At 29.7% G+C, this 21,745-nt stretch overlaps 1 protein-coding gene and 61 non-coding genes across 70 annotated transcripts; 35 read left to right on the top strand and 27 right to left on the bottom strand.

Annotated features, from left to right (window-relative positions):
- Positions 1-186: 186 nt before the first annotated feature.
- On the bottom strand, positions 187-11,984 carry mgl-3 (G-protein coupled receptors family 3 profile domain-containing protein; the record flags this gene model as incomplete). Of its 9 annotated transcripts, none has more annotated exons than NM_171341.5 (18): positions 187-625; positions 2,506-2,622; positions 2,716-2,789; positions 2,915-3,006; positions 3,761-3,835; positions 3,956-4,276; positions 4,580-4,702; positions 4,748-4,864; positions 5,277-5,382; positions 5,430-5,507; positions 6,069-6,363; positions 6,747-6,915; positions 7,027-7,276; positions 8,475-8,615; positions 8,934-9,094; positions 9,143-9,259; positions 9,809-9,995; positions 11,598-11,982. In NM_171341.5, the coding sequence occupies 18 exons, from the start codon at positions 11,912-11,914 to the stop codon at positions 345-347; spliced, it is 3,021 nt and encodes a 1,006-aa protein (NP_741400.2). The 9 variants fall into 9 exon arrangements, 6 of the variants coding, with proteins under 6 accessions (NP_741400.2, NP_001076735.3, NP_001299986.1 ...); NM_001083266.5 differs by having other exon boundaries at positions 192-625; positions 2,506-2,628; positions 11,598-11,984; NR_132461.1 differs by having other exon boundaries at positions 345-625; positions 5,430-5,655; positions 11,598-11,914.
- 21ur-7011 lies at positions 733-753 on the bottom strand. Its single transcript, NR_054061.1, has one exon.
- Positions 954-974, top strand: 21ur-5540. The gene has a single exon (NR_054060.1).
- On the top strand, positions 1,215-1,235 carry 21ur-9495. Its single transcript, NR_054059.1, has one exon.
- Positions 1,218-1,238, top strand: 21ur-11647. The gene has a single exon (NR_054058.1).
- Positions 1,535-1,555, top strand: 21ur-9446. Its single transcript, NR_054057.1, has one exon.
- 21ur-11659 lies at positions 1,905-1,925 on the top strand. The gene has a single exon (NR_054056.1).
- 21ur-7491 lies at positions 1,909-1,929 on the top strand. The gene has a single exon (NR_054055.1).
- 21ur-7218 lies at positions 2,131-2,151 on the top strand. Its single transcript, NR_054054.1, has one exon.
- 21ur-9389 lies at positions 2,281-2,301 on the top strand. Its single transcript, NR_054053.1, has one exon.
- Positions 2,450-2,470, top strand: 21ur-10544. The gene has a single exon (NR_054052.1).
- On the bottom strand, positions 3,025-3,045 carry 21ur-8059. Its single transcript, NR_054051.1, has one exon.
- Positions 3,619-3,639, bottom strand: 21ur-12679. The gene has a single exon (NR_054050.1).
- 21ur-5885 lies at positions 3,878-3,898 on the bottom strand. The gene has a single exon (NR_054049.1).
- On the bottom strand, positions 3,881-3,901 carry 21ur-7900. Its single transcript, NR_054048.1, has one exon.
- Positions 4,341-4,361, bottom strand: 21ur-11717. Its single transcript, NR_054047.1, has one exon.
- On the bottom strand, positions 4,487-4,507 carry 21ur-5421. The gene has a single exon (NR_054046.1).
- 21ur-12168 lies at positions 4,490-4,510 on the bottom strand. Its single transcript, NR_054045.1, has one exon.
- 21ur-5482 lies at positions 5,617-5,637 on the top strand. The gene has a single exon (NR_054044.1).
- Positions 5,894-5,914, bottom strand: 21ur-14664. Its single transcript, NR_054043.1, has one exon.
- 21ur-10368 lies at positions 6,030-6,050 on the top strand. Its single transcript, NR_054042.1, has one exon.
- Positions 6,455-6,475, top strand: 21ur-6847. The gene has a single exon (NR_054041.1).
- Positions 6,685-6,705, top strand: 21ur-6844. The gene has a single exon (NR_054040.1).
- Positions 7,336-7,356, top strand: 21ur-1230. The gene has a single exon (NR_054039.1).
- Positions 7,454-7,474, top strand: 21ur-14480. Its single transcript, NR_054038.1, has one exon.
- 21ur-11218 lies at positions 7,616-7,636 on the bottom strand. The gene has a single exon (NR_054037.1).
- On the top strand, positions 7,647-7,667 carry 21ur-8930. Its single transcript, NR_054036.1, has one exon.
- 21ur-7207 lies at positions 7,873-7,893 on the top strand. Its single transcript, NR_054035.1, has one exon.
- On the top strand, positions 8,039-8,059 carry 21ur-1841. The gene has a single exon (NR_054034.1).
- On the top strand, positions 8,235-8,255 carry 21ur-495. Its single transcript, NR_054033.1, has one exon.
- On the bottom strand, positions 8,360-8,380 carry 21ur-9176. Its single transcript, NR_054032.1, has one exon.
- 21ur-4908 lies at positions 8,669-8,689 on the bottom strand. The gene has a single exon (NR_054031.1).
- 21ur-8730 lies at positions 8,904-8,924 on the top strand. The gene has a single exon (NR_054030.1).
- 21ur-2968 lies at positions 10,622-10,642 on the top strand. The gene has a single exon (NR_054029.1).
- Positions 11,011-11,031, top strand: 21ur-12738. The gene has a single exon (NR_054028.1).
- 21ur-7147 lies at positions 11,012-11,032 on the top strand. The gene has a single exon (NR_054027.1).
- On the top strand, positions 11,377-11,397 carry 21ur-12561. The gene has a single exon (NR_054026.1).
- 21ur-1392 lies at positions 11,537-11,557 on the top strand. The gene has a single exon (NR_054025.1).
- An 83-nt stretch (positions 11,985-12,067) lies between the features above and the next one.
- 21ur-14681 lies at positions 12,068-12,088 on the bottom strand. The gene has a single exon (NR_054024.1).
- Positions 12,069-12,089, bottom strand: 21ur-8428. The gene has a single exon (NR_054023.1).
- A 253-nt stretch (positions 12,090-12,342) lies between these two features.
- 21ur-4386 lies at positions 12,343-12,363 on the top strand. Its single transcript, NR_054022.1, has one exon.
- Positions 12,364-12,429: 66 nt separating this feature from the next.
- 21ur-954 lies at positions 12,430-12,450 on the bottom strand. Its single transcript, NR_054021.1, has one exon.
- A 384-nt stretch (positions 12,451-12,834) lies between these two features.
- On the top strand, positions 12,835-12,855 carry 21ur-12663. The gene has a single exon (NR_054020.1).
- Positions 12,856-13,657: 802 nt separating this feature from the next.
- 21ur-9807 lies at positions 13,658-13,678 on the bottom strand. Its single transcript, NR_054019.1, has one exon.
- A 178-nt stretch (positions 13,679-13,856) lies between these two features.
- Positions 13,857-13,877, top strand: 21ur-14955. The gene has a single exon (NR_054018.1).
- An 846-nt stretch (positions 13,878-14,723) lies between these two features.
- 21ur-6118 lies at positions 14,724-14,744 on the bottom strand. Its single transcript, NR_054017.1, has one exon.
- A 561-nt stretch (positions 14,745-15,305) lies between these two features.
- Positions 15,306-15,326, bottom strand: 21ur-2136. The gene has a single exon (NR_054016.1).
- A 54-nt stretch (positions 15,327-15,380) lies between these two features.
- 21ur-8727 lies at positions 15,381-15,401 on the bottom strand. The gene has a single exon (NR_054015.1).
- A 673-nt stretch (positions 15,402-16,074) lies between these two features.
- 21ur-15601 lies at positions 16,075-16,095 on the top strand. The gene has a single exon (NR_054014.1).
- Positions 16,096-16,195: 100 nt separating this feature from the next.
- 21ur-7321 lies at positions 16,196-16,216 on the bottom strand. Its single transcript, NR_054013.1, has one exon.
- 21ur-4756 lies at positions 16,199-16,219 on the bottom strand. The gene has a single exon (NR_054012.1).
- A 362-nt stretch (positions 16,220-16,581) lies between these two features.
- On the bottom strand, positions 16,582-16,602 carry 21ur-1678. Its single transcript, NR_054011.1, has one exon.
- Positions 16,603-17,555: 953 nt separating this feature from the next.
- 21ur-13116 lies at positions 17,556-17,576 on the top strand. Its single transcript, NR_054010.1, has one exon.
- A 430-nt stretch (positions 17,577-18,006) lies between these two features.
- Positions 18,007-18,027, top strand: 21ur-11929. Its single transcript, NR_054009.1, has one exon.
- 21ur-580 lies at positions 18,008-18,028 on the top strand. Its single transcript, NR_054008.1, has one exon.
- Positions 18,029-18,164: 136 nt separating this feature from the next.
- On the top strand, positions 18,165-18,185 carry 21ur-5678. The gene has a single exon (NR_054007.1).
- A 547-nt stretch (positions 18,186-18,732) lies between these two features.
- On the top strand, positions 18,733-18,753 carry 21ur-7242. The gene has a single exon (NR_054006.1).
- A 1,223-nt stretch (positions 18,754-19,976) lies between these two features.
- 21ur-9770 lies at positions 19,977-19,997 on the bottom strand. Its single transcript, NR_054005.1, has one exon.
- A 678-nt stretch (positions 19,998-20,675) lies between these two features.
- Positions 20,676-20,696, top strand: 21ur-10120. The gene has a single exon (NR_054004.1).
- Positions 20,697-20,881: 185 nt separating this feature from the next.
- 21ur-3607 lies at positions 20,882-20,902 on the bottom strand. The gene has a single exon (NR_054003.1).
- Positions 20,903-21,351: 449 nt separating this feature from the next.
- 21ur-1307 lies at positions 21,352-21,372 on the bottom strand. The gene has a single exon (NR_054002.1).
- On the bottom strand, positions 21,353-21,373 carry 21ur-12896. Its single transcript, NR_054001.1, has one exon.
- Positions 21,374-21,745: the final 372 nt, after the last annotated feature.

The following is a 21,745-nucleotide window of genomic DNA, read 5'->3' as shown; positions in this document are numbered from 1 at the left end:
TCATTTTATGATCTTCTGAAAAAGAAAAACTAGGCAAATACCTGTTTACCTACATGCCCACAACACAGGAGCTCGTGGTGTCAATAAATGGGGATGTGCTTGTAGGTTTTTTTTAATTTCTTTAGCAATGCAAAATTCTAATGAAAGAGAAAAGTCACGGAATTGAGACTTTCTATCAAAAAAAATGGAAAAAAAAGTTTTTATACAAGAAAAAATCACCGAAAAACATTTGAAATCCATGTTGGAGCAAGAGATCCTAAAGGCACATAAAATGAGGAAAAAGAGAAGATTCACGGAATCGAGAGAAAACCCGTTGGAAATTATTGAGATAAATAGAAAAGAGATCAAAGAAAAGTGGAATTAGTGTCGGCTGCAATTTCTTCCAGAATAAGGTCAACTTGATGAGATTCTGCAAGACTTGTTCTACTCTTTGCAGTGTCCTGCCGAATCATTGATGATTTTGGTTCATCTGTGTAGCTTCTTGGTGGAATATGAGCAACTGATGAGCCATTTGTAACTGCTCCGACTGTATGAACACTGCTCGGACGACGACGACGAATCTCTTCACTGTTCTCGTTATTATTGTTATTGTTGAAGAATTTGTCTTGGAGTGACAACTTTTTCACTGAAAATTTGGACTTGAAAAGGAAAATTTATGAGAATGAAAATTGAATTAGCTTGTTGCGAATAGATTTCTTTTTTCAAAATATTATTCCCTGTTTCACAATACTTACCAGCTAAAACTTAAGACAACTAATAGTGTCGATACTGATGACTTATTGTAAACCTTTTGAAACATGAAAATTATTATTTTGAAATTTTTGAACTTTTGACTTGGCGTTAATCATGTTTGTGTTCCCATTTTCAAATTATTTTTAATAATTGTGATTTTCGAGAAAAATAAACATATTTCATAATGTTTTTATAAGTTGGAAACTTTAATACTTAGTCAATTGATGTGATTTAGTAATCCTGTTATCGATTTTGAAAAATTGTGATTCGGAAGACTTATGAATATAAATTTTTGAAAAGTTGAACAATTAAAAAATAAGAAAAATAAGTTTTTAATGTTTTTTAAATATTCTTTTTTGCCACTTTTAGTAGTAGTAGAAATAAATCAGTTTCACAAAATTTATTTTTTATTACAGAATTTTAAAAAGTGCGGTTTACTGTTTCACAATACTCAGAAATTAAAACTTAAAACTCACTGTTAATATTCCAGTATCCAATCATAAAATGTAAAACGGAAAATTGTTAGGTATTGTTTTACTATTTAATTGTTTATTTGAATTTTTGAAATATTCACTTGGCATCATTATTCATGTTTGTGCCAACCTCTTGAAACAGTTAAATCAAATTTATACTCAAAACTTTCAAGAAAAAAAAAAGAAAAAGTTGGAATACACGAAAACATTTTTACTAATTTAAAAATGTTTCTTTTCAAAAGACTCATTGTGCAAGACAATGGATTTTTTAAATGCATTTTACCGTTTCACACTGATATCAAATTGAAAAAAAAGAATCTGCTGATTATTGTTCAAATATTTTTTCGGATGATTTGTATCTCTGCAGGAAAAAAATAACTGTTTCAAAATGTTTTTATAAATTGGACTATTTAATTCTAACACAGTTTATTTCGTTTTACAAAACTCATTTGATGATTTCAAAAACATATGGTGCGAGTTTTAATGTTCACCGACATCGAAAATTGAACACGCGAAAGTGGGAAAATATTGCTTTTGATAAATATAACTTTTTTATGAAATTAAAAAATTAAATATATTTTTTAATGACTTCTGGTGCCATTTGCTAAAATGCTGAATTAATTAAATCAATTTTGAGTTTTGCAAAATAATGTTAAATGTTTCATGATGTTTTCTTAGGTTGAACTTTTTAAATGTTAGTCAGTTCTCCTTGAATTAAATTTAAAAAAAAACTAACATAACTATAACTTAGTTCAAAAAATTTAGCGCGCTTTTTATCATCAAGTTATTTTTATAATAGAACAGTCAAAAATGGAAAAATATGCTCTAATTTATTAAAGCTTCCAATTGAAGCTTTACAATTTTTTTGAAAAATTTCTGCTGTTTCGCATTGAAAATATAGTCAAACTAGTTTGACTTTCAGTACTTCAAACGATTAAAGCGTTTATTTTTCAAAACTGGTTTCTATACACATTAATCCACATTTATTGTCCAAACCTTTTTTACAATCATAAATTTTTGTAGAAAGACTACTTCATAATGTTTTCATTTGCCCAACTGTTTATATGTTAGTCAGTTTCCATTGCGTGTTTTTAAAAATCATAATTTAAAAATTTGCAGCAATAAATAATGTGAAAACATCAAATTTACTAGAAGATTTCAATTCGAAGTTTAACTTTACTGCTTTGAAAAATGCTTGCTGTTTTAAATCGTTAATAACATATAAACAATATAGTTTTATGTACTTTCAGTAATCTCTGTTGCAATGTTATTCTAAACCAGTTTCTAGACACATCCTTACCCAAATCATTTTTATCACTAATCGGTAGACTCGCTGCCAATTGTTCAATTACATGCGGAGGGATCGCTCGAGTTGGCTGTTGTACCTGAGCGTTGCTCGTGTGAGAACTCTCCTCTGCTGAAACTTTATACAAGTTGAGAACATGAAACAGGAAATAAAATGCTCTTTGTGTTATACAAGACGATTTGATTAATCAGTTCAAAAACTCACTACTAGGTTTATAGGATTGGTTGGAAGACATCGGTTGATATGAGTTGCATCCATCGGGGTTGTAGGTCAATTGGCTAGAAGAATAACACCATGCGGGTTTGTTTAGAGAGAGAAAGACAGATTAAAAATTATTTTTCAGGCATATTTTTCAGAATTCGGAGAGCGGGGGTTATAATAGGGTAAATCACAGCAAACCTACCTCATAAACCTCATTTGTTGATTTACGAGTCGTCCAACAGCTGATTGACGGGTCCTCACATTTTTGTATGGTTGGAAGAGAACTATGTAGACCTGTAAATAAATAGATTTGAATCAAAAGGTCCGGTACAAGTGCTGTATAATTTTAGAGGTCTGAACTTATAATAATGATGAAACATACACTTTTTCAGGCAGGTTAGAGATGATGCTTTTGAACTTGAAAATTCTTAAGCTTGCACTTTCAACAACAAAACAAACGTGACTAAAACCAGAAAAAAACATATTTTTAGGTGCCGGCGACCCTTAGAAATCTATATAATTAGTACAAATATTTTTTAACTATTTAAAATAGTTTTCTATTGAAAATTAAATTCACAACTTCTATTCACTAATCAAAATTTTTATTTTAAAACAAAAACAGTTTGCTGAATATTTATTACCTATTAAAAGAACAACAAAACAAAATTCAATTCTAGCGGATAGAAATATACGAAAGTTGCTAAAGTATTTTTTGAGTAAAACTCATAAACATGCAAAATGATTTTTTTCTCACTTAACATCTGAAAACTTGTCAACCTAATTTTTAAAACCAATGACGTGACGTCATTCTACCGAAATGGGAAGTAATTTTTTTTATTGTAACCTCAAGTATATCACTAAGTTTGAATTTAAGAACATCGATCTAAATTAACAATAATTTGAAACAGTCTTTTTTTTTCATTAAAAATTTCACATTATTACTTTTAACCATTTATTGATTGCCTGAAACTGAAATTTATTTTTAACTTGGCATCACATTTTAGTATTTGAAAATTAAAAAATATAAAAATAAAAGAAACAAACGAACCTTTGGAGCAAAAAAGCAAATAAGTGCAACTGTTCCAGAAAGTGATATGCACATGCACAATGATGTTATTTGAATCTGAAAAATACATTTTTAATTTAAGTTAAGCGTTTATTTCTGAATGGGCAATTTCGATTTCGAACATTTTATCGAAAATTTAGTCAAATTATTTAATAACTCCGTAAAACAGTTACTCACCCTGAAATCACTCTGTGTCGCAAAATAAATCGGACCGAATGCAAGCCAAAGAATACACGTGGAATACATTGTAAATCCAATATGTCGTGTTTCATTGAAATTTTCCGGTATTTTCCGTGTTTTGAAGGCATACACAGTGCAGGCGACAATTAGCAAAATGTTGTAGAGCAGAGATATAAGGAGATGAGAAGTTGTTGCTTTACAAGTTAATACTGCTTCAGTTCTTGTTGGAAATACAATCATTGTGCCAGGTGGATCGAATAGTATCCAGACAAATGTTCCGATCAGTTGAACAGATACTATTCCCATGCAAATTCCAACCTGGAAATTTTACTTGAAAATCCCAAAATAGCGAAAAAATAGTTCTAGAAATTTTCAGTTTCTACAGTTTTCATTTTGAATACTAGCAAATTTGTAACGTTGTTAATCTGATTTTATGATTAATGTGAAACATGAGTTATTTAGATAATTTACAAAAAAAATGGTTCTGGAATAATAATACAAGTTTTTCACATTCTAATTGGATTTTTTAAAGATTGCTTATTCGATACAACAATTACTTAAAAAACTGGTCCAGTATTAATAACGCTATGAAACAGTAAATATTTTCATTGAAATTCCCACCTGAGCTTTTGGAGTGATAAACCTCGGTCTTTGTGCAGAATCTGGTTTGAATACTCGTGCAAGTCGATTAGTTTTTGTGATGATTGCTGCATAAATGGCTGACATTGATAGACCCATTAGAATCTTAATTTAAAGTTTAAATAAAATAATTTTTACGAAACTTCGTACCCGAGTCATTGAGCATGTGATAACAGTCGGCTGAGAAACCAAGAAAAATGTCAAAGTGTAGCACATTCCAATTCCAGACATCATACAATAACATAGCTCTCTTCCAGATGCCATTATCTGAAAATTTAAAATAATGTTTCAATCAACGTGTAATCAGAAAACCAAACATTGAAGACCCGCCTTGTTTCGGGAAATCACGGAGAAAAGGTAAAAATCGGGACCCCAACCAGTATCCGTCCGCCTATATCTCACGGAATCCGCGCGCCGCTATGGTTAACTTGCAGTGGGCGTGGCGAGCTGTACCGCCCGCTGCCAGCCAAACATATGTTTTATTATTTTGAGTGTAAATGTTATACATAGAATTTCCATATTTTTTATAAATAGTTTTTTTTTTCAAACGACAGTAACTCGAAAAACTTCTAAATTACTAGGCTAAAACAGTTTTCAGTGTATAATAATATTAGATTTCAAAATGAGAAGCTCGCGGAAAAGTCAAAGCTTGAAAAACTTTAAAAATTTAAAAACTCACCACAGGAGTATTGGAAAATTTTAAGAAAACCGAGACAACAAATATGGTCGATGCGATTCCAAGTGTTGAGAATGCAGCTGGGATTAGAGACCATGTTGTGTCCCATCTGGAAAATAGAGATTTAGAGTTTCAGCTAGAACTTAAATAACTCACTGCATTGAAACCGGAGGAATTGGCACGCAAAAATGAAGAGTTCGATCTGGAACCATTCCAACAGCACACTCTTCACAGCTGCAACACGCAACATTTATTTCAATGTCGAAAAAATATATGTAAAATTTTCACAACTTTTTTACTGTTTCATTGTGTTATTCAATACCGCTGGTCAAACAATCTGAAGTCTGATGACGCATTTATAATAGTCCAACAAATAACTTTTCTGGAAAGAAAACTTAAAACAACTGAAATTTCACATTTGATTCAAAAAATTTAGCATATAGTTGTTAAAGTTTTATGTATAATTTTTCAAGATTTGAAAACGATGTTTTCAAATCAGAGAATTCAAGGAAATACCAATAAATTTAATAAAAATGTCAAAAATAGGCCAGTAGGAGCTGTTTTTAATTTTTTGCAAAACAGCAATTTATATGATTTATTTATATCTTCAAATGTAAAATCCCCATTTATTTCGCTAAACAATGTTTTTAAAATTCAATCTTTGTTCAAATATAAAATTTTCGTAAAAGAAAATTAATTAAAATTTTTTACGGTTTCACTGTGTTTTTAATACCACCAGTCAAGAAGCATAAGTATTCTGGTCCATTTAAACCGTTTTTTCAGCAGTTTGCGAACCTTGTTTCATTATGAATACTTGTAGAAGTATCACATGGAATACATGCCCAACAACACGTCTGATCCTGATATGCTCTGTAATGTCCACGTGGACAATCCGTGGAGCACACGCTCATCGGCCGTTCTCCGTGAGCTGTTTTGAATGCGTGACGGATTTTCTCGACTTCAACAGACAAGAAATCATCTGTAGATCTCCATTTTCCAACTTTTTGATATACTCCATTTATATCCAATTGGAAGACATCATATCGTCCGATTCCGTCACCATTCGCATCGATTAAGGCTGGCTCGTTTTCTGGAAATATTCAAATTATCTTAAAAAATTCAAAATTTTTTTTTACTGTTTGCGTGTGAGATTATAAAATATCAATTTTAAAAATTGATGTTGCGGATCTCCTGCCTTTCTTCTATAAAATTAATTCTAATTCTGAAGTCCAGCTATAAATAATGCAGTTTTCGTCCTTTTAATTGATTTTCATATTTAAATTTTAAACCAATCGGCGATGAACCCCAATAATTTGTGAAAAAAAAACCTTCCGCTAATTGTTCAAAATTCAATTTTTAAAAAGTTCTGTTTCAGAAAAATTATTTTAAAAATTAGAACTTCAAGAAAAACTTGCAAGTACGACCACGAAAGTCTATAAAATTAAAAATTTAAGAAATTTAAGTTCGACTTACTGATGAGAGACATATTCCTATAATATCTTTGAAGACGTTCTCCTCTGAACCCTGATTGAGCCAATGTACACTTATGAAATGGAATCTTCCCACAATCATCTTCAATGTACATTGAAATTGCTTTTGCAATTATTTTTACAGTGTCAACCACAAATGGAACATAGGATTCCTGTAAAAACTCCTTCAGAACATTTATGAAAATGATTGTTCTTGAGCGATGGATGTCTCAATTTTAAATTATATAAAGACATGTCAAAAAAAAAAAGAAATCCACACAAACCTGTTTCAAAGTAATATTAACCATATCAAAACAATCTCCAAAAGTCTTGACATCTACAGTGGCCGAACATCCGAGATACTCGAAAAACTCTTCCAAGAAAACAAATCCTTTTGGGGAAAGTGATCGAAAATATTCCAAATATCCAGTTTCTTCTCGTACCATTGGAGCAATTGTGATTGCTCCGTATGTTCGATGCTCCAATCCACGGACAACTGATTGTTTGATACCCCATGAGTCGGATGCAACAAACCTTAAATAGAAACTGTTTTAAGTTATTAGTAAAGTTAGAAGAACAATTTTTTAATTTAATCGATGAGCCGCCTATGCAAGTTTTAGTTGTTGTAGTTGTTTTTCAAGACTCATAAACATACACATTTTTCACTGTTTCACATAAAGTATAAATAACAGGAAGCCTATGCGGGAACGATTATTCGATTATCAATTTTATCCTTTTAATTTTAAGCGTTAATAACCCAAATATACATCAAAAATATGAACTCTAATCTTGAGTTCTCAACTTTTTGTTTAAATAAAAACTTTGATAATACTTACTTGTAAAAATGTACTGTTTCAGCTGTTTCATATAGTTTTTAATTCTCACCTCTATCTAATTTTGCTAATTTTTAGAACTTGGTTATGAAATTTTAACGAAAAATGAAAAAGTTTTTTTTACTAATTATAACAGTTTATACTATTTTCTAAGAGGCAAACGCGTGAATTATTTGTCCTAAGTCAGCCACAAACCAAATTGAGTTGTAATCTTTCCACAACAGTGGAATGCGACAAACTTTAACCATCAACAGTTTTACGTTTTCTATATAGTTTAATGAATATAATTTAATTCAATAAAGCCTGGCTTTGAAAATCAGGTACCATTTTTAAATTGTAAATAAAGATTTAAGTTCATAGTTATATAAAACTATTTGAATGTTCTTCGTATTCAACAATAATCACAAAATATTTTCACTGTTTCACAGATAGTGTAATTAAAGGAAAGCATATGCTGGCACGATATACATATTTGCTGTGTTTGGAGATTTTTTGACATTTTTACAATACTTTTACAACATATTTTAATTATTTTCATTTGTTCCCTTAATTTTTACATTTGATACATCGAAAATATTAACTCTGTTTTCGAATTCTCAATGGTTTGAAATGTACTGTTTTATGTAGTTTTTAATTGTCAGCTGATTCTAATCCTAAAGTGTTCCGATGTAACTATTTAGTTTTGTGTAATTTTGTAATGAATTTTGAACGATTAAAAGTGGTTTAGATAGAAGTTGCGTGTAAATGATTTGCTTAAAATGTCAGCCATCATCCAAATTTAATTGTTCTGTCTGGCAATACCATAACATTTTTATCGTGTGTTTCTAGAATATATAGAAATTTTATAACGGTTAAAATGTTCATAAACATTTCCGAGAACTGTAATTTCTCATTCTTACCAAAAATGTCTATCCAATTCGGTATGTCCTTCAGCTACAAGAAGATCCAACGTCTTGAGAAGTCGTTTTAAATTATCTTCATCGACAAACATCACCACTCCACGAGCCTTCCGTGTTCGATGCATTCGGATTAGGAGATCTCTGGAAAAAATCAATTTTGTAAGGAATTTTCATGATTTCTCTTTGAAATTTGGGGTACATGCGCGTGCATCGAATCAATCTAAATTTTCAAACTCTCTGTAATATTTTGATGATGAAACATTCAGAATTTCAATTTTCATATTTTCAAATATTTTTTAATTGATTTCATTTTTCTATTAGCGTAAAAACTAATTTTTATCTCATTTGCATTGAAAAATATATATATATTCCAAATGTTTCCCTGTTTCAAATTTTAGGCGAATAAAATAAAAGCTTTTGCTTATTTACTTCGCGGTTATACATGTTGCTTTTAAATACCTGAAATTTTTCTCAGTCCATCTTCTCGAAATCTTCTGTACATCTCCATCAATACAAATTCCATTTTCAGCTGCAGCTGCTCGAAATGAATCCATTCCTCTTTCACCATAGGATCCCGTATCAGCAATTGCATGTACATATGTCCATTCCAGTGCTCCAATCTGAACAATTTCATGCCAGGATGATTTAAAAAGTGAAGAAAAACAAACAACTCTAGCCATGACTTGAGCTTGCAGGTTGTCTGGTGGAACAACTCTTGAGAAAAAAGCGAATCGGGGCTTCTCACTTAATTCGGCTCCTGTTGAACTGTAGCTGACTTGAGGAATCTTCAAGGAAAAAATATATTGAAGGAGACTTTAGATACTTTTATTTCTATTTTTGAGACAATGAATTTTGTATTTTAATAGTCTTCAAAGTAAAAACATTATTTATAAAAACAGTTGACTGAAACGCATTTGTGTGATTTAGCTTCAAAATTTCAAAAATAATCTGATGTTTAGAAATACTTCAAAACACAAATAAAAAATTCAAGAAATATTAATTCTTTGGAATGTTATGTTTCGCTTTTTGCTAATTTCTTTTTTGAATTCCCTCCGAAGTTAGAGCTACAAGACCAATCAGCAGTTTGCGCCGCCCACTTTCGAACCAATCAGATGAAGTAGGCGGAGTTCGAAGACACTGATTGATTCGAAAGTGGGTGTGTTTTTTTTTAATTAGTCGTATTGTTTTTTCTCAATTTTTTTGTTGTTTTTTTTTTGGGTATTTCTGAATTCGGAACTATTTTTGATATTTAGTTCAAAATCCCTATTCACTCCACTCTGTATTTAAAAAAACTCGTTCAAATGTTTCTATTTTTCACATCAGTGTGCCCTCACCTTGAACAATTGTAACATCGAAGCAACCATAACACTGACTTGACTTCCAGCAGCTCCAACAACTGCAACAACTGGCTGTCTAGTATATGAACCAGTTGAACCATCTGCACATGTTACTCCATCTCCATTTGACATGACTGATTTTATGAATTCAAGAGTTTGTTCCAATGCATAACTGTCAACTGAGCTGTAATTTTTATATTTTTGCTATTTAGAAGCCCTTTTCTGAATCTTTTTTGTTTATGATGCTTTCGAATAAGCTAAAATAAAATAATAATTAGCAATCCTTCCATGTGTTGGCCTTTCCTTTGAATTTTTTTGCTTCGATTTTCCTCTTGACTATTATTTGATTCTATTGTGTTTGTTTGTATTTCTATTATTATTATTTGTGCCTGTTTTTCACGACTAACAATCATAATAAAATAAAATTAAATTAAATTAAAAGACCCCTGCGTATGATTATTCGAAAAACTTTCGTTTTCCACCTCACCTTCAAAATTTTAGATATTTTTACTACATGTTTTTTTTTTAAATTAATGAAAGGCTTTAAAAAAATCTTTATGCTGATTAGCATTATATTAGTCCCGGAGAGTATGTTTTTCTTTGAAGTTTGTAGTGGACAAGTAGTTTTGAATCACTCGAGTGACGCAAAATTCACAAAGATTGTAGTAGAACGCTTCAAAAAAAATTTTAATTTGTTTTCAATTTGAATCAAAGGTCAAAAATCGTTGTTTGTTCCTTTTTACTAATAAAATTCAAAATTTCAACTGTTTCACCAAATTAAAATAAAATCTTTGCTTTGTATAATTTTGATATAAGTATTGCTTTTGTTTTCTGTAATGTATTCAAAATTTGTGTTTCTATAATTTGGAAAACCACATATAACTTAGTTTTTAAGTAGCACATGAAAAAAAAAAGTTTACCCTATTTTAAACTATCAACGAAAAGTATACTAGACTTTTTTCATAATTGCTTATGTAGCTGTTTAATAAAATTTGACAATGTTTGTACTAAAAGAGTTAGCGAATATAAATTTGTATTCTATTGTCAAAACTGTACTTTACTTGTTACTGTAGTTTTTAAAATAATTTCAGAGTTCTTAGCCAAAAAAATGATATTTCGTTAAATTATTAATTTTTTGAATTTAAAATTTTTTAACTGCTTCGTCGATTCAATATGAACAATTTTGTTATTTTTATTTGTTTCTGTTCGGTTCATGTGAAATAAATTTAAGGGGTGAAGTAATATTTTGCATTTTTTACGTCAGTAACTCTATATAACTATAAAAACTAACATCCTAACTGTTTCCCTGTGTAAAAATGAATTCTTTATATTGCTAAATTATGTTTTCTAAGCAGAATAAGCGCCTAAATTCTAGGAAAATTATATAAGTTTGAGCTATTTTGAAAATGTACCAAAAATTTGAATATTTCACTACTTCAAACGGTAACCAAAACTTATTAGTTGAATATGCTGAAAAATTCCATGTTTTAAGTAACAACTATAAATATCGAAATTGTAACGGTTTCACTATGTCAAGATTATTATCTTAATTCTTCGTTATGTAACTCTTCGACACTTTGAAAACTTTGTATAAATAATATTTGCAAAAATGACACCAAAAACAACAAAATACATAGTTTTATATTTTTCGGCTAAACCTTGGAAATTAAATGTTTAACTGTTTCACCAATTTGATATAAATTCCATCGCATATTAATATTCTGATATGCTGTATACTGAATACTCATATTTCCTATCAAAAAAGTTTAGAAAAGCTTAGGCTTACCATGTATCCAAAATCTGTGCTCCTAAACTTGCTTGTGGAAGTAGTTGTCTATCTCGATTAACCTTTTCCAATGCAAATAACATTGCCACCATTCTCTGAACTCCTTGATCTGCTTTAATCTTTCCACATTGATGTGATGCATTTCTTCCGGCTTCATGAATTGGAAATAATCCTCCTAGAACTATTTGTCCGGGTACAGTAAGTTGTTTTACTGTCGAACTGATTGGAATATGCAATAGGAAGAAGAAAAAAAGATTTTGAAGAATTGAAGAATATCGCCGTAGAAGCGGAGGTGTGTGAAACGACACGCATGTCATATCCGGACAAGCGATGACGCGATTTCTTGATGGAACTCCGTTTTGAAACGGTTTTTGGGATTATTTATCTGGAATTTTGATTTTTTTTTTCAGAATAATTTTCAAGTTTAGCATAAGATTCACGTATGTATAAGAAATAAAATGCCAAGGTATGACGCCCAGTAATAAAGAACAATCCCTGCCTATTTGGTTATTCATCTTAAAATTACAACGTGAAACAGTGAAAAGTTTTTAGAAGGAAGATATAATTTCAGCAAACCCGAAATACTATTAAAATTAAAAATTTATTGAGTGTTTTCAGCAAGACGGTGCACCACTAAATCAACAAATAAAATGGGAATTTTCAAGAACTATCAGAAATAGTTGGAATGTTTAACATTTTACTGTTTCAAAAGCTTTGAAAACTTACACGGTACATTTAAGGTCGATGGACGTCAAGATTTGGTAAAATTGGGTAAAATCATTTTTTGAGCCGCCATAACTCTTTTTTTCAGACAATTTTGGACCTAATAAAGCACTAAAAAAATACGTCTACACCACGTTTAAAGAAGAATTGAAGCTTTTATTAACTATCAGAAACAGTTGGAAGTTATGTTTTCGTTTAAAAAGTAGTTGTTTTAAATAAATAATAATTCCTACTAAATCTGCAACTTAATAGATATGTTAGAATTGTTTTTCTCAGTAATTGATGGAAAGAGTACATATTTAAAATTTGGTATAGGAAAGCTTTTTCTTTTTTGTTGAAACTGGTAAAACACATTTTTTGACTTTCAGATGTTTTTCTTATAAACAAAAATAGTTTGATTTGTTTTAACAGAACCTTATGCATGCCATTTTCTTGATAATATATTATAGTAACTTTTCAAAAAAAAACCGTTTCAACGAATGCATATTTTAAATTGTCAGGAATTATTGAATAGTTTTCAAATTAATACTAGATTAATTAGCAAAAATAATATCAGTAGACGAAGAAGATTTCTGAACTGGAAAAAAGTGAGAAAGAGTCTGAAAGGAAAGTAAACATGGCGGCTAGTGAGCTGCGAATCGGAATTGAGATTAACATAAATTATTTAAGACGAATTATTTAGAAGGTCTTTTTCTTTTGCCTTGTGTGTGTGTGTGAGTACGTATGTATGTAACTAGATAAATATGTATATATATGGGGGTGTAAACGGTGTCGAAGATTTTTGGGTGGTTGATGACAACATAGATCTCATTCTAAATATTCATGAGAGAAGGTGGTAACTAAAGAGATTAGAAGGGAAAAAAGGGGGCTTCATTGACTTTTCAGAGAATATTTTCTTTTTTGGGGAAACGCCAAAACAAAACAATTATTAGAAAAAATGTATATATGAAGAAAAAAAAGAGAAAACCTGAACAAAAGGGGTGGGAAAATTATATGGAAACGATTTTAAAAAGCGATTAAAAGTAGGTAACGGATAATCGGTATTTTTTGTTGCCAGGCATGCCTTTGTCTGCCTACCCACGTGCCTACCTGTTGCCTATTTTCGGCATTATGGAAACTAGGTATCTCCATGCAATGTAGATTTACGAAACTATAAGCTTAAAAATTTCAATTGTTTTTTGAAAAGGTTCAACTAACCACATAATACGAATTTTGGTTTTTAAGAATTTTGATAGTAGGCGAGCGAATAGGCATCATGCAGGCATTTTTGTACATAATAAAGTTTCGTAATACAAATGAAGCAAGTTTAGTTTGAAAAATAGATGCAAAGTTGATGAAAATGTTTTTAAAAAAGTGAAGTAGAATCCCAATATTTTGCCTAATTTTATAGAGATATTGAAACAGTTTATTTTATTTTTTCTCAAATCCGAAATCAAAAAACTAAAATTCAAATGATTCACTGACCCAGATGATCTACTTTATCTGATCCTCTTTTTCGTAAATTTCAGATATACGTCAATTCACTATTTTATCTGATCTGTTCCTCAGTCAGTCGGATTTTAAATTGTTCCCAAAGAAAACAGAATACCCCCAATAAAAAATTACTGATACGGGAGTCTTCACTATAAAATAATATTGTGATGAAGTGTACGCGGATTAGTGAAAAATTGATCTTAATCTTGATTCTAATAATATGAAAACTAGGAAATGAAGAGTAAGCCGAAAAAGTATTTCTGTTCATCTTGCAATGTTGATATCGAAAAATGGAAGTTTGGGAAAATTAATTTCTACCCAATGTTTTAAACAATAGTTCCCTAGATACAGGAACTTTTAAAATCAGCAGCCGACATCAAACCAGGTCCGTAAGAATCAATCAAGCTCACCACATGCGTTTCTCAATTGGGTTATTACATTCAAGAGGGATTCCCTTCTGTCCGTACTAACTATGGTACGGTCTGTATTACTATAAATTTTCAAAAAAAATAAAATCGAAACTTGAAATTTCAGTAAAGCCTTAACCCATATTACTATGATTTCTAGAGCAAAAACTTCCAAAAGTAATTAAAAAAGAAATCTCTTACAGTTTCGTTTCTCGTTGGATTTTTAAAACTATAATTATATTTCATTTCATTGAATGGCTGAACTGACCGTACTCTATGTTTTGGCTGTTAATGATATATTTTTGTCAGAAACATTATCAGTCACTACAACAAAGAGTACAAAAGTACGAATAAATTTTTTGCGAACGCCTAGAAATAGAAATACCTAATTTTTGCGAAGCTTTGATTTAAACGAACCAATGGATTCAATGAATAAAAACATTAAGGCCCCATCCAAAAATTGACTACTGCTTGTTTATGCATCGAGTTTGTTAGGAAACTTTTCTAATTGTATGACAGTAATACATATAAATATCCCAGTGCATTATTTAACAATTATATACCGTATCTTTATAACATACTCGAAACAGTGACTCATATTTTCTATGACAAAAAAAGTTTTTTTGGCATTAAAAAACTTGTGATTAAGATATTTTGCCCATTTCAAATTGATAACAAATACGAAAAAAAAACAGGTGGCTTACAATTATAGTGTCTACGTTATTTGATCATATAGGAAATTAGAAGATTCAGCAGAAATGCCAAAAAAAAAGAAAAAAAAACGAATCAATTGAGCCACACAAACAGGGCTTGACAAATTGCTAATCTGAATCGACAAGTTGGCGGAGCAGGAGCAAAGAGATGGGAGGGAGATTAGGCCAAAAAATATCAAATACGTGTTTGTCTGTGTCTCACTCATTCACGCTCTCTCATCGCTTAACTCTCTTTATTTTCGGAATGGAAGATTAGTATTTAAAGAGGAGAAAAACTAAGAAAAATGACTTTTCCTCCTGAATCTGCTATTTCTGTTGAAGAAAAAAAGAAAAAAATCAAATCGGAAAATGATGAGAGGATTCGAGGAAGATTAGTACGTGGTAATGGGATATTGGGTCGGATAGATTTGGCAGTGACTTTTTATATGAATACATGATTTTATTAAGATTTCCTGCAAAAGTATTAATTCTGCAAAAATGTCCTAGAATTGGTTATGGCTATGCTTGAAATTTTTTGTACATCTCATGAAACTGTATCTTAATTTTTGTATTTTTGGAAAGCCTTTACTTTTCATTAGAGCTGAAAATATGGACTTACTTTAAAATTACAACCAGTTAACAATTTATTGATAATTCATATTATTGAAAAATTATCCCACCTGGTTTAAAAAGTAGATAATTTGTCTATTTAATTTTATTTATTTAAGCTTTCAAGAAGACGTGGAAGAAAATTAGAGAGAAAAAGGTGAAGGTAAAAAATTCAATCGATTCAATCGAAAATTCAATTTACTATATATAAAGCGCTTATTCTGTGTGTCCATAGTTTGTAGTCTATGTAGTCTTTGTAGTCTGTGAAGTTTTGGCTTCTGGAGGGATAGTGAGTTGGGGTTAGTGAAGGGATATAGTCGGGGTACTGTAGTGGTACAATAGTGGTACGGTAGGAATACTGTAGGGTTACGGTAGTTTCATAAAAAATTAATTTTCAGCCCCAGAAGTCGGGGGCCGCGCCGAAGGTGCCGTCACGGCTGGCTAATAAATAAAAGCGTTCAGAGAGTTGATGAAAACATCAAGAAACAGGTAAGGATTTTGAAAAATCATATTATTTTTAAATGATTATTTTTTCATGATTTTGTTTTAAGATTTCCAGAAAAATTTTGGTATCTCTAATGATTGCCAGTATGATTGAAAAATTGTTTAAAGAATATTTTGGAACTTTATCACGATTTTTGCATTTCTTATCTGAATCCAATGTTGTTTTCTGCTGTGAAGGTAATTTTCATATAATCTTGAAATGTCATTACAAGTAATGAGCCAAACGCAAATCCAAACTTATGAAAGCATTATGAAACAAGTTACAATTTTTCAAAAATCAAATTAATCCCTGGGCATTTCTAATAATTTTTCATGTTTCCAGAAAAAGTATAGTTATATTTTGTCTGTCTCTGGATTATCAAAAATGAATATTCATTCGAGCAAATATTGTTTTGATAATTGTGGCAAAATCTACGTATTCTATTTTTTTTTTCGGTTATTTGCAAAAAATTATCAAAATTATTGTGCAATAAATTTTTAACATATTGTCAAAAAATTTATTGGAAATTTTCCTAGCGAATCTCATTATTGTTCAAATTTTAATTTCCATGAAGAAATATTTCACATTAAATCTTATCAAAACTAGCAGTCCTTGTAACATATCCAAAGGAATTCCCTAATTTTTAAAAACATTATGAAGCAGATTACAATTTTATAATTGAAAATTTTCAATATTCAAGTAAGTTCTGCATCTTTCAGACGCTGATTTTTTACTATTTCACCAAAAATATTAAAATTATGCCTGTTAGTTTATTAAAATTCTTTTTTCCACGAATATTCAGAATTTGCTCTCAATAAAACAGTAACTCAATAAAACAGTAAAAGTATCAAACACTTCCTTTAAAACAAAACCAAAAAATTTCAATAAAGTTCAACGGAAAGTTTGGATTTTATAGAAATATGAATATTTCACTTACTATTTTTTGTGTCATTGTGGAAAACATCATAACAGAACTAATTCAGTGAACCAGAAAAATTACGGGAATCTCCGTTCTCGGGAATACTATTTTGTTTGAAATTTTTTGGAAAAACTTTTTGTAAAATAGTTGTTTTTACATTAGGAAAGTCCCTAAAATATATAGCAGCAATGTGTTTTCATCGGATGAATTTCAAACAAAACCCTTATCAGTTTCATGAACAGTTTTAAATTGAAATCCAAAAATTTTTCGCAAAAAAACAACTACACGTGTAAATATCATAACCGGTTATGTTTTTCTTATCATATTCTTTTTGTTTCCATGATGAATAAATAAATAAATAACTAATCCAGCTAATGATCGTTCAATTTCGGAAAACTTGTAGACAAAAAGTAAAAAGATAAACTAGAAGTGAGAAGGGTGTCGAACAGACAGACAAACAAACAAGGAGGAGTAACAAAATGCCAATGAGTGTGAAAAAATAACAAAGACAATAATAAAGAGAGGTACGAAAAATTCACTTATTTCACTAATCATGCTCATTTATTCAGAATAGTTTTTTCACCCAGTTCATAATATTTCTTTTTGGTTTCAGCGTTTCTTTAAATGATTTTCATTCTTTTTCTTTTTTGATGTTTTTTAATGTAGTACTTGAACACAACATTCTTAGAATACGTATTGCGCAACATATATGACGCGCAAAATATCTCGTAGCGAAAACTACAGTAATTTGTTAAATGTCTACTATAGCACTGATGTCGATTTACGGGCTGAACTTTCAAAACGAATTTCTCTTCGAATTTTCACAGCGATATGTATTTTGAAATTTTTTATCAATAAGTGACAAAAAAACGGCAAAATCAGACCAGAGCTACTGTATTAATTCAAAGAATTACTGTAGTTTTTGCTACGAGATATTTTACACGTTAAATATATACGCAATACGCATTCTCAGAATTTCATCTTCCCGTAATGGAACATTCTCCAGAACAGCATGGCAAAGGATAAATAAATTAATTCAAAAACTAATTAAACTATTACTGTTTCACAAATTAACTATATGAGATAAAAATATGAATAAATATTTCAAATGGACAACTAGCAAAAATTTCAAAGTTTAAAAAGTTTTAGTTAAAGTGTTATTAGTTCTACTGTTACACAGATTTTAAATTTTAGAAAATTAAAATTTTCTAATCGGTTTCATCATATTTTCATATAATGTTCATTCTAGTAAATGTTTAATCTTTTCAATTTTTTATTTGAGAGAATAACTTTTTTTTAATAATTGTTCTTTTTTAATAATAATAAATCTACGTATTCCATATAAATACAATTTTTTAAATTATTTTTTGGTTTCAAATAAGTTGTGAATTAACTTCAGTCCCACATAAGGTCTGAAAATTCTACGTTTCACGAAATTTTTTTTAAACAAATTTAAATCTTGGCTGATTCCAAAACTAACTATATTTTTAGGGATATATATTTTTTTCTTATGAAAGAGTAAAAATAATATTGTTTAACAAAACAGTTAACAAACTGGTTTGGAAAAAGTTTAGTAGTCAAGTTTAAAAACATCTCCTATTCAAAACCAGGATCTGTAAATAGAAAGTTGTGTTTTTTCGAAAATTGGGAGTATATGTAAAAATGAACAGATAAAAAATCAAAGTTTCTAAAATTCCCAACACTTTTGAATTTTTTTTTGTTTCAAAATAAAAAAAAAAACTTAAAAAACACATAGGTGTTTTTAAGGATGAAAATATTTTTCTGTTTCAACGTGTTCAGATAAATTTTTCAAACAGCATTAAATCATTAAAGTTTTTCGGAGCTAATGTAAGCGCAAAAATACAAAAAGTAATTTGTTTTTTAATAATGAAAAAGTTTCAATAAAATACCAGTGTGAGTCAAAATATTATCTAATTCAGTGAATCTTCCGAAAAATGTCAATTTCACTGCATCAAAATAGCAACAAAAAAGCTTCAATAAAACTGACAAAAAAAATGAAAATAACTGGAACGGACATGTTGACACAAGAATTTGGCACTTACCAATTCATAATTGAGTTAAAGTGGTGTGAAAACAATTCAAAAAAATAAAATAAAAAAAGAAAAGAGAAACAACAATTGTTGATGCTGTCTGAATTGGTCCTCCACCCCCATCATCCCAAAAAAAAAGTTGGAAGGAGAGGTGAGCAAAGTTTTTGGTCATCTTTTTATGAGTGCTGCTCATTCCATTTGGGAGTGGGAATAGTAGAAGTTCCATAAAAACACATAACTCCCAGAAGTAAATAGGTGAAAATTGCATTACTTTAATAAGAGAGATTTGGGTAATTCCATTTTCTGGAAAAAAATAACTGGAAGGAACGCTAACAACAAGGAATATATGAAATCACAATCAATTCAAATTTATTTAAATTCCATTTAACAATTTTGTGAAACCGCATAAAAATTTTCAGATTAAATTATTTATAAAGCCTGTTCCCTACAATCAAATTTTGTATAAACATGTTCTATATGGCAGATAATTGAATTTTTCACCTTTTTTGTGATGGAATTTTTATACAAAAGGGTCAAGTTGAACAGGAATTTTAAATGACTAAGAACGGGGTCCATTACGAAAATATAGAAATTTCATCTTTTTAATACTTTTCATACACCTTTTTTAGGTCTTACAAAATAACAATGGTATAGGAGATATGTAGGATGCCAGAAATTAAATATCAACAGCTTTGAATAATAAAAAATTTAAATTTGAATTTAAAAAAATACAGTTTTAAAGTTTCCATATTCAAATTAAAAAATATATAAATATATCAATAGAAAAGTCGGTACTAGTCCTAAATCACCCCGCCACTTTTTTTCTTTAAATTTAAATAAATTTTTAAATAAAAACGTGTGGAGTTTTTGTATTTTTAGGCTTAGGAAATAACCATTTCTAAGCCTAAAGATTGAAAATGGACATCACGTTTTATTAAAATGGATAATATTAAAATGAGGGGAAATAATACACAAATTAAAAAAAAGTGGCGGGGTGATTTCGGACTAGTACCGAAAAGTCATCTGGGTACCACAAAAACAATCAAAAATATTAAAACAAATTGTATTAAAATGGAAATCTGAAAAAGCCAATTTTTAAGCATCTGGGAATTTGTTAATTTACTTAAAATTTGCCCCTCCCTGATTATTGACCACATTTAATTGGAATTTAGTAGTAACAGTAAAATAGCAGTCACTTTTCTCCAAAAAAAAAAAGAGAAATATGTTGGTCATCTATTTTGAATTGCTCATTGCCATTTGGTCATTCCATTGAACTGAAAACGAATCGAGGTGTTGAGACAAGAATGGGACTAAAAAAAGAAGTGATGGTGGCGGGAGAAAGAAGTAAAAGTCTCTCCACCCGTCAACCGGGTACCGGAAATCCCCACCAAATGCCGTCACAAACCGACCCTAATTTTTTCCCTCCACAAAGTGAAACCGAGAGTACTCAAGTTGGCAAGAAGTCAAAGAAAATGTTTTTTTTTCGAGTTAAAACCAGCTGATTTACCAAAGTTGGAATGCTTTTGTTGTGTTTTCGGCATCTTTTTTAAAGATTGTGGAGTATCTCCCAAATTATTTTTTTTGGTTAGTGGGGATTAAAATAAAGTTCGAAGAGCAGGAAAAGAGAATATAGTTGAACCACTTTGTTTTATGAACTTTAAAAACATTTTGTTCCCGTTTCAATGGGTTTTAGAAACAAAAACTTGGCACTTTTTACTATTCCTAAAATTTCAAATAATACGTTAGCAAATATATATATTTTCAGATATTTGATATATGACAACCGATTCTCCAGCAAATTTTTATGAAAAATTTAAGAGCAGTGGGGTTTAGCAGAATAAAATGAATTTTTACAGTTTTTTTTTTAATTTTTCAAAAGTTACTAGATTTTTACTCTCTATTTCCGTTTTTTTATAGTTTACTCAACCAATTAGAAACCCAATCTGATCAGCTGTGAATTAAGCTTGCAAGCTTTATCATCTTAGTGAAACAATGGAAAATTAGTTTCCGATATAGTTACTTTTTTGAATTTATATCATGTTCCCTTTAATGTTTTGGTTCAGTAACTAATTTAGATTTTAACTATTTTTCAAATTTAATTTGAAGTATTTTTGATTATTTTACCGATATAACATGTGGATAATTTTCAAGTTATTGATAAAGTATTAGAAAATATGAATGTAAAAAAGGATTTCAAAAAAAAGTATGGTGTGACTTAAAAAAAAACGTCTGACAACAAAAATTTTAGTAATGACAACTTTTATACGGGTTGTGTGAAACGATTGGCCTTATTGCTTGAAAGTGAAAAAAATATCAATTGTGGTACTGAAAAAGATTGAAAAATGTGTTTTAGTCCTAATTGCAAAAGTATAAATTAAATATTGAGACAAAAACATGGACACGATTGGAGCTTATCAATGCATACGTTTTTTCCAAGTTTTTCACACAAAGACAATAAAACAGTTAAAAAAATTAAAATTGTAACCAGAAAATTTGACATTTGGAAAAGCTTTGTCAAAATGGCAAATATTCAAAAATTAGAGATTAAAAAAAAAGCTTAAGAAATGTTGAAAATGTTAACCTACACAATTTCTGAACGTACAAATTAAAAAATTAAAACTAAAATTCAGGATTTTCCGTGTAGATTTTTGGGTGTACATACATACTTTATTTGTTGAAAATGTTTGAAATGATATTTAATCATTATATCGTCCTAGGAGTTCTCTAACCCTAAATTCAATGCGTTAAAAGATTTTTTTTTGTACTTGAACATTTTAAATATTATGTTTC

The sequence above is a fragment of the Caenorhabditis elegans genome, chromosome IV, assembly GCF_000002985.6.
Source record: "Caenorhabditis elegans chromosome IV".
Lineage (NCBI taxonomy): Eukaryota > Metazoa > Nematoda > Chromadorea > Rhabditida > Rhabditidae > Caenorhabditis > Caenorhabditis elegans.
This window is presented reverse-complemented; position numbering and strand designations above follow the sequence as displayed.